Consider the following 9,416-nt stretch of genomic DNA (forward strand, 5'->3'; position numbering starts at 1 on the left):
TAGGGTTGTAGTAGGGATGCAGTAGGGTTGTAGTAGGGATGCTGTAGGGTTGTAGTAGGGATGCAGTAGGGTTGTAGTAGGGATGCTGTAGGGTTGTAGTAGGGATGCAGTAGGGTTGTAGTAGGGATGCGGTAGGGTTGTAGTAGGGATGCTGTAGGGTTGTAGTAGGGATGCTGTAGGGTTGTAGTAGGGATGCGGTAGGGTTGTAGTAGGGATGCTGTAGGGTTGTAGTAGGGATGCTGTAGGGTTGTAGTAGCGATGCAGTAGGGTTGTAGTAGGGATGCTGTAGGGTTGTAGTAGGGATGCTGTAGGGTTGTAATAGCGATGCAGTAGGGTTGTAGTAGGAATGCTGTAGGGTTGTAGTAGGGATGCTGTAGGGATGCTGCTGGGGAAGCCCTGAAACATGCCCAGCTTTGCTGGACCAGGCCTTTGGATAGAGCCAAACCAGAAGCAATGTTTAGTCGGGTGTGAGGTGAGGTGAGTGCTGTCCCACAGCTCTGTGCACCCCAGGGTCCCTTTTGCTGCCCTCTCCAGCAGACACCAGCACAAGGAGACACGTGAGCCCAGCTCAGCTCTCCGAAGCAGCTGAAGCTTTTATTTTACCTAAGTCCAGCTCACAGCACTGGGGCTACATGACACCCAGAGCTGCCCCCAGCCAGGGGTAGCAGCTCAGGGCAGCTTCTGCACTAAGCCAAGCGCGAGGTCGAAAGGCTGCTGCCCCGAGTGGGCACCACCTGCATTGGTGCCAGATTTTGGGGCCGTGCCCCCTCTGCTGTGTGTTACCTGCAGCACCCCGAGGTGGGGTTGGTCCCAGAGCAGAGCTGGAGAGCACAAGGATACGGAAGTTCAGTCCTGCGTTGCTCCGGCCGGGCTTTTTGCACATGCAATGCGCTGATTTCTAAGCGATGATTTCAGATGGGCTCTGATGCTGGATCCTCCTGCCCAGGCAGCTCAGTACTTTCACCTCCTGGTGCCTCAATTTCCCCCAGGCATCACGGGGCCCGAGCACAGCACAGCACCCGCTGGCATCACCTGAGCTCATTCAGTTCCACATGTGCAGCCCCAACCCCAGGGGCTCCCAGAGGAGTCCAAGGATGCTCCGCAGCCATGCAGGGCTGGGGGAGCCTCATGGGGAACCCCAACACTGCATCACACGCGGTTGGGATGCCCCTTACCTTGCTTCTTCTCAGGAGGAGCATCACCAGCCTTTTTAAAGCAGTACACCCCAAAAAGCTTGTACTTTTTGTCCGGGAAGCCCAGGTTACGCACACCAGGCTCCCGGCCACCACAACGTGCCCTTGGGTTGACGATGGGGTAACGGATGCTGCCATCCTCCAGCCAACCCGCCTCGCAGCGGTCCAGCAGTTGGATCTTCCAGGCAGCATACAGCTGCCCCACCTTGGCCACGGCCGCCCCGTTGTTCTTGCAGGCCTGCACTGCCTCGGTGTAGCTCAGCTTGCGGAACGTCTTCAGGAAGTAGACTTTGCCTGGGGAGGAATGGGGGGTGCAGGAAAGAAAGGGGTTTGGAGATGGGGTGCAGCACCAGCGGATGGGACATTGGGTGGGGATGGGGCTGAGCAATGCTGCTGGGAGGTGTGAGCCCCACATCCATCCCTGTGGGGGATCTAGGCTTCCCCACCTCAGTCCTCATTGGAAGGGATGGAGGAGGAGAACAGCTGGCGGTGAGGACCCCCCCTCAGCATGGGCAGATTTACGGGGCTGCTCAGTGCAGTCGGTGCTGGCGGTGCTGCCCGCTATTTATCCTGCCTGCCACCATTAAACAAACATCTGCAGAGCCCCCCCCTGCACTGCCCTGCCAGCCAGGAGGAATTTACACAGCTCCAGAGCCCTCGTGGCTCCAATCTGTCTTGTGTGGCCCGGGCCTCATCCATCACCTGGGCCACTCGCAGCTGCAATTACCTCCATCCCCTATTCCTACCCAGGGAACACAGAGCTGGGCTGAGAGTGAGTGCAGGTGATGGGGGCACACAGATGGACCCTGGTCCCAGATGGGGGTCTCCACTTCCTCATGATGTGACATGGGGATGCGCAACCACCTCCTGGGACTGGGAGCCCACAGCAGCATCCAGCAGCACAGAGAGAATATGGGGAATGGCCCCTTCTAAAGCAGAGAGCTGCCTCAGTTTCCCCACTCACCGTTGAGGTTGGAGGTGAAGCAGAAGGCATCGTAGTGCTCGCTCTCCTTGTGCCTGTAGCCATAGTTGCGCACACCCACCGGCGTGTCCTTACGGCCGCATTCCTCCCGTGGGTGTGAGATGGGGTATTGCACGGAGCCGTCCTGCAGCCAGCCTGCATTGCACCAATCCATGCCTTCCAGCCAGGCCTGGTGCAGCTGGTCATGCGAGGCCAGGATGCCGTCCTGCTGCAGACACGCCTGCTGAGCCTCATGGAAGTTCAGGGTGTAGCGACCCAGGCGGGGGTGGTAGGGGAAAATGACGCCTGTGGGGTGTGAGTGGGGCTGGGATGTGTGGGTGTGATCCACCCTTCACCCCATAGCAAAGTGGGGGTCGCGTCGACGCGATGCCATACAGAGCATCCAGGCATGGGGCTGAGCCCCTGCAGCAGCAGGCGTGCGCTGACCATACAGCACGGCTGTGAGCTGACAAAGCTTTTCCCCTTGTCTCAGCATCCCCAGCTGTTCCAGCCCGTGCCACAGCTCAGCTCCGAGCCACGTGCGGCACCGATGCTGCCACGCGCCCCGGTCTCCCCTGGTGCTTTACGAGGCCGTGCTGCTATCTATCTCCAGCCTTTACGAGCTGCCAGAGCGTAAACCTGGAGCAACAATAAAAGCCAATAACAGATGCAATAAAACACAGCACATGCCGGGACAAACAAGCAGCCGTAAAGCTGAGCCCGAGGATGCAGCACCGGGACCGGTGTCACCCCGTGCAGCACACAACAGTCCCCACGTGTCCCCATCCCCATCAGATCCAGCACCGTGTTGCTACCTTCAAGATCCAGCTTGACCATGCCGGTGTCATCCTCCAGCTCGTTGGTGACCTCGCACTCGTAGCGCCCGTAATCCTGCAGGGTGACGTTGCGGATGATGAGCGAGGCGTCCCCAAAGCCGTCCTCCTGCAGCGCCGTGCGCCCTCGGTAGCTGCCAAACGCCCTCCGTGCCTTCCCCAGAGCCACAAAGACATCCACGAAGGCCATCGGCTCCGTCACTTTGGTCCATTTGAGGCGGATCTCGTCGGGGTCGTGGGCCGAGACGTCGTAGTGGTAGCGGCAAGGCAGGATGATGGTGCCGCCCCGGTGTGTCACCACCTTCCCAGGGGCTGTCTGCACCACCACGGCCCCGCTGTCTCCCTCTGTAAGGGACACTGAGCTCAGTGGGGTCTTGGTCCCCAAAGCTGCCCCATGGCAGAGTCAGATGGGATGGAGATGCGGTGGGGCAGAGCGCTCACTCGGCTCAGGGATGGGCAGGAGAAGTTTTTGGGGAGGATTCCTCATTTTGGGGAGCTTTGCAAACCACGGGACAGTTCTGTTGTGCTTCCATGAACGTTAAACCCCACTCCTTAAAGGCTACAGAGGAGCAGCTGGTCCCCCACCATGGGCCCCCCAGCACTCACCCAGGACATGGACAATCTTCTTCCTTCCCCTGGCGCTGGGTGGTGTCTCAGAGGAGAGGACCCCCACCACCAACAGCAGCGCAGCCCAGGGCCCATGGGGACACATCTGGGGGGAGAGCAGAACCATCAGCAGAACCCACCAACACCGCAGCACTGGGAAAGCATCACATCCGACCCCCCATCCCTACAAAGGCCGGGCCCCACCTACAAGACCCCCACATCCCCCCCACCACCACCTCCAGTCACTGTGTGCCCATCTCCTGTTCTGGCAGTGCTGTGGGGTGAGGGCTGAGTGCCCCGCAGGGACCCCCGGGCTGTGAGCAGTGCTGAACTCAGCTTCACCCGCTCAGTTACAGCCAGGATGAATATTTCATGGCACGCGCTGCGGGACGGATCTCGTGAGTTATTTATGGCACATCTGGAAACTGAACTGATGGCGCCAGAGTGGGCTGCAACGCGACCCCCCCCCCCAGCTGACCCGCATCCCTTTCCCTGGGCACAACCCCGCACTGCGTCCCCGTCCCCCCCCCGGGGGCTGTGATCCCCCCGTGCCCCATATCCCCGCTGCGGGGCCGAACCCCCCCCGGCCCGGCGCGCAGAGGTCGGGGTCGGTTCGTGGCTGAGGGGCGGGGGCAGACCCCAGTGAGGTGCAACCCTTCCCCCCCCCACCCCCGGGGAGGTCCCGGTGCGGTGCAGTGTTGCAGTGCGGGGCACTGCGGCGGGAGCTCCGGGGCTGCGGGATGCGGGGAGCAGCGCAGCGCAGGGGGAAACGGCCCGAACTCCCTCCAGCTCCGGCTCCACCGAACCGCCCCGCACGCGGTGCCGGTACCGGGACGTCCCGCACTTACCGTGGCTCCGCGCACCCGTGGCGGGTCGGGGGGTGGAGGGGGGGGAGACCGCAGGAGAGCTCCGGTGCCGCCGGTTCTGTCGGTGCGGTTCCGCACAGGGGGCGGCACCGGGAGCGCGGCCCGGCCCTGCCCGGTTCCCGGAGCTGCGCAGGGCCGCCAGCTGCCAAGGTCACCGGTACCGGCACCGGCACCCCCGGTACCGCCAGGCGGGCGGAGAAACGGCGGGGCGGCCCCTGGTGGTGGTGGTGGTGCGGGGGGGTGAAGATCGACAGGGAGAACCCCCCCTCCCCGGTCTGTCCCCCAAGAGCAGCACCTGGGGGAGGGGGAGGCACGGATGGGGACCCTCGGATCGGCCGGGACGTGAATGGGGCACCCGCGGGGTATCGTTACACTTGTGCACGCCCTTCCATGTCCGCACGGCTCTACACACGTGTGCACAGCCCCGCACACACGGATGCGCACCTCTCACCCCCGCGGTGCATCCCTGCTCCACGCAGAGTCCCCCCTTCCCCTCCGCATCCCCAGCACCAAGGGCAAGGCAAGGGCAGCAAGGGCTGGGGGGGGGGGAGAGGGAGGGTGACAAGGATGGGGATGGGGACAGCAGCTCTGGGGACACCGCACACACATCCGTGTTACAAAGCCGGACCCGAACTCCTTTATTTTGTAAACAGTTTCTTTTTTGTGGCATGCTCCATGCTGCTGCATCCCAACAGCCAGCACATGGGTGGGATGGGGGGTGGGGGGGGTCCATCACTCCCACCAGTGAGACCCCCCCCACCCCCACAAAGGCCACCTAACCACACACAGAGCCCACCAGGTCCCCCCCAGCGCACCCAGGACCATAGGGGGGCACCAGGGAGACCGGAGCATTGCAAAGGAACCCCTCCCCAGCAGCATCCCATTGGAGGAGGGGGCTGGCAGCTCACTGGTGCTTCTTGCCCCCCTTCAGGCTGCTGGAGGAGGTGGGCAGGAAGAACGTGGGGCTGTGCAGGCAGCGGAGGGCGAGGAGCTGCGGCCCCAGAGCATAAAGGACGTTGGTGATGAGGAAACTCCACCAGACATCTTCGGGGGTCTGATAGGGGAAGGGCGTGCGGGTGTGCAGTGAGGAGCCCAGATGGGAGAACTGAGCCTGGGGACAGAGGAAGGGATGTTACCGAGAGGTGCTGCTGGGCCCCACGTCCTACCTAGAGACCCACAGGCTCATTCCAGCCTATTTCTGGCAAAACTCATCCCTGGCTCCATTAAGATCCGACGAGGAATAATTAATTATCGGGCTGTGGAGGCAGCTTTGGGAGCTGCTCCAGATGCGGGGTGGGTGCCCACCTGCAACCCCCCCCCCCCCTCCAGTTCCTTGCCCTTACCTGTGCAATGGCCCCAGCAAACACCAGGCTCCAGTCAAGCAGCCAGGAGCAGCCCGGGCGCAGCAGAGCGTAGATGCAGAGGCAAAGGAAGGGGAGGACGTAGAACAGGTAGATGAGCATCTGTGAGCAGAGGGACAGAGCAGTCATCGTGTCCTGGGTGGCACAGGGTCCCCACTGCCTGCACTCACCTGCACTTTGGGGTAAGCAACGGGGTCACGCAGGTAGGGCTCGTGCTGGTAGATGTACTCAAAGCAGGAGTCAGCAGGGCAGTCCAACACCACCTGCATGGATCCAAGGGTGGCAAGGAGCCCACCTCAGTGCAAGGTCTGCACCCCTTCCCCCCGGCCCTGGCCCCCCAGCACTCACCAACCCCCTGAAGAAGGTGAAGGAAGCCATCAGAAGCAGAACCAACACCAGCACCAGGTCGTGGGGCCGTTGGTACAACCACCTGCGCTGCTCCTGTTCAATCTGGGGGGAGATAAGGGTTGGTGATGCCCCATGGTGCTGGGTTGTGCCCCATGGTGATGCCATATGGTTGATACCACCCAGCCCCTGCCCCATTGATGCCCACCTGCTCCGCTGTGAGGCACGGCACAGTCCTGGGCTGCTGGAAGAGCCGCGTGCCGGCCCAGATGGGGATGAGGATGTAGGGCAGGTTGAGGAGGAAGGCAGTGCTGATGTCGGAGCTGTATTTGCCTGAGGAGGAGAACGTGGGATGGGGACTGAGCATCGCCCAGCGCTCATCCCTGGGACAACACCATGAGGAGCAGTGGGTGTCGGTATCCCCCCCACAGCCCCCTACCTATCAAGTTCCCAAGCAGGAAGACGAGGATGCTCATCACCAGAGAGCCCAGCCAGAAGAGACCCAGGCTCCTATAGCTCTTCCTGCAGAGGCAATGAGGTCAGTGCCCAGCACATAGCCCACCCTCCCCTACATTCAGCCCCCCCTTGGCCCCTCTCACCTCTGGCTCATGGCTTTGATCATGGCGAGGTACAGCCCGTAGTGCACGATGCCATCCCAGTAACAGATCATGATGCCGTGTGCTGTGCGCAGGTATGGCTCACCCTGTATGGATGGGGAGCAACACAGGGTGGGGGGTGAGCACCTTTCCCATCCCCCCTCAAGGTTCCTGATGGGTCAGGTGCTGCTTGTGGCCACTCCAATGGTTGTGATGGGGTGGTACCTCTCTCACGTAGACCTCTGCAAAGCCTGAAATGAAGCCATCCTCCTCCAGGGAGATGATCAGATCGACGGCAGAGACAAAAGAGAACACCACGAACACTGCAGGAAGCAGCAGGGAGGGCTCAGTGTGTGTGACCCCAGTGCCCAATGGAGGGAATGGGGCTGCTTGGAGCCTCAGAACTCACCACAAAACAGGGGGTCCTGGAAGTAGCTCCCAGCACTGGCAAAGTAGATGAAGGCGAGCAGCACAGCAAGGAGCAGCACAGCTGCCAGCAGCAGTGGGTTACTGTGGGACAGGAGGGGGAGGTCAGGCAGGAGGGGGGACACCCTTGTCCTCCGTGTGCCTCGTTTGTCCCATCCAGTTTGCTGGTTGTAAAATGAAAATGCAATGAGGAGGCAAACAGTGCAAAGGAGGTGTAGGGAAATCCATCCTGAGCTCAGTGCTCCCCTCTCAGAGGGAACTGCATTAGCGGGGGTAGCCAAGGGTCTGCTCCGGTCAGTTCTGCTTCTAACGCTCTACAGCTGAACACGTTATGGCATTTTTGACTCCAGCCTTTAACCCCAGCACCAAAGGGACGGAACAGGGGAAGCGCCGCTCCTTGCACACAAAAGCATCGCCGTGTGCCAACAGCTCACCCTGTTGGAAACTCCCATCACAGCCCCAGAGACACCCCTGACTCGTCTGCTTTGTGCTGGGGAGGGGAGGACAGGGATGGGATGGGATGGGATGGGATGGGATGGGATGGGGAGGTTATGGGATGGGCATCACAGCGGCTCTGAGTGGGGCTGGGGTTGTCCTCACTCCCCCGTATCCAAAACTAACAGGTATTCATTAAAAACAATTAAATCAACACCAAAACAATCAGATGATTTAACTGTCAGCGCATCAGTGCATTATTAGTAGTGTATAATTAATTACTACATGACTAATTACTGCCATGGAGCGATTCGTTCACAATTCAAACACAAGAAGGGTGATGGAGCAGCGTGAGGGAGGGCTCCTGCGGTCACCATCGGGTGTCCCTCTGTGTGATGGGGCAGGGGGGGCATGCGGGGCTGCATCCCTACGGGGCAGCATTAGGGTCCGCTGCCGGGTAGGAGTGGCAAAGGGGGTGAGGATGGGGCCGGTGTGGGGCAGAGGAAACGACCCTGCCGGGATGACCCTGGGAGGGAGAGCAGGGAGGTGGGGGAGCGGGGTTCAATGCCGGAAGGGGGGGAGATATGGAGCTGAGCTGGAGGGGATGGGAGTTAGGAGGAGGAAGCACTGAGCGCCCCGATCCCAGCGGTGGGTGACCCCAACTCTGCGTTGTGCCACGAGCCCGAGCCGCCCCACATCCGGGGTGAGAAGCCACGGGGACGTTCTACGGGCTCGGCCGGGGCAGAGCAAACATCCAGAACCCGAAGTGCAGCCCTTCCATTGGCCCGGGCAGCACCGAACCCCCGCGGCAGCGACCCGGAGCCCAACACCGCCCCACAACCCGCAGCGTTGTCCCAACCCCGACGTCGTCCCGCACCGCCCGAGCTCCATCCCGGACCGAACTCACTCCTCCAACGCCGCAGCGCCGCTCAGGCCGAGAGCCACGGGGAGAGCGAGCAGAGGGGGGGCGAGAGCGCCCGGCCCGGAGCGGAGCTGCATCCCGGAGCACCGCCGCAGCCCCGACGGACTTCGGCCCCGGGTCGGACCCGGACAGCGCCCTTAAAGCGGCAGCGAGGAGAACGGAATGGGGAAAGAGGGGGGGGGGGTGTGCAGCAAAGAGGGGGCTCAGAGCCCCCCGGTACGGGGCTGGGATGTGAGAGCTGCAGTGTGTGTGGGGGGAACGTGGGGGCTTTGAGAATTGGGGGTGGTTTTGTGTTTATTGGGGTTTGTAGTTGTTGTTTTCCCTCTCCATTCTGGAAACTGGCATTGGTTTGTATTATATATGTGTATGTATTTTAGCCAACTCATTCTGGAGCTCTTAAGCACTTAACGGAGCCAGGAGGGCACGGCTCTTCACAGCACATAGGGGAGAGTGAAGAGCATGAAAGCCAACGTGGGTCTGCAATGAATGGGGCTGAGCAGAACGCTGCGCTCTGCACCCTGCTGTGAGCCGGGCAACACTGCGACCTGCCCATCTCAGCCCTCCTTCAGCAGCACTGAACCTCCACAGCGCTTAGCAGAGCAGCTTTCAACCTTTCCCCTCTCTCCCAACGACTTCACAAATGTGCCACTGTGTCAATCTTCTGCCCTTTTGCTTTGGAGTCTGGGGAGGGATGGAAGCTGCTCCGTACTTTGCCCCGGGTTGGGACGCAGAACACATCATTGCCTCGTCAGCATTGAGGGCTGCACGGCTCAACGTGGACCTCAACTCCGGGTATGGGGAGGGACAACACAGCCCAGCCCTGCAGGAAGCAGCACATGGGAGAAGGGAGGCAGGTGGGTACATAGAGAGAT

At 61.2% G+C, this 9,416-nt stretch overlaps 2 protein-coding genes across 2 annotated transcripts; both read right to left on the minus strand.

Annotated features, from left to right (window-relative positions):
* Positions 1–556: 556 nt before the first annotated feature.
* Positions 557–4,590, minus strand: HAPLN4 (hyaluronan and proteoglycan link protein 4). The gene is made up of 5 exons (XM_072357466.1): positions 4,442–4,590; positions 3,594–3,699; positions 2,970–3,332; positions 2,158–2,460; positions 557–1,487 (listed from the first exon to the last, which is right to left on the minus strand). The coding sequence occupies exons 2-5, from the start codon at positions 3,697–3,699 to the stop codon at positions 1,150–1,152; spliced, it is 1,110 nt and encodes a 369-aa protein (XP_072213567.1). The 5' UTR covers positions 4,442–4,590; the 3' UTR covers positions 557–1,149.
* A 773-nt stretch (positions 4,591–5,363) lies between these two features.
* On the minus strand, positions 5,364–8,621 carry TM6SF2 (transmembrane 6 superfamily member 2). The gene is made up of 10 exons (XM_072357614.1): positions 8,530–8,621; positions 7,171–7,271; positions 6,987–7,084; positions 6,765–6,868; positions 6,605–6,687; positions 6,374–6,498; positions 6,169–6,270; positions 5,991–6,083; positions 5,803–5,922; positions 5,364–5,570 (listed from the first exon to the last, which is right to left on the minus strand). Exons 1-10 carry the CDS (start codon positions 8,619–8,621, stop codon positions 5,364–5,366), a joined length of 1,125 nt encoding a protein of 374 aa, XP_072213715.1.
* Positions 8,622–9,416: the final 795 nt, after the last annotated feature.

Source organism: Excalfactoria chinensis, chromosome 26, assembly GCF_039878825.1.
Source record: "Excalfactoria chinensis isolate bCotChi1 chromosome 26, bCotChi1.hap2, whole genome shotgun sequence".
Taxonomy (NCBI): domain Eukaryota; kingdom Metazoa; phylum Chordata; class Aves; order Galliformes; family Phasianidae; genus Excalfactoria; species Excalfactoria chinensis.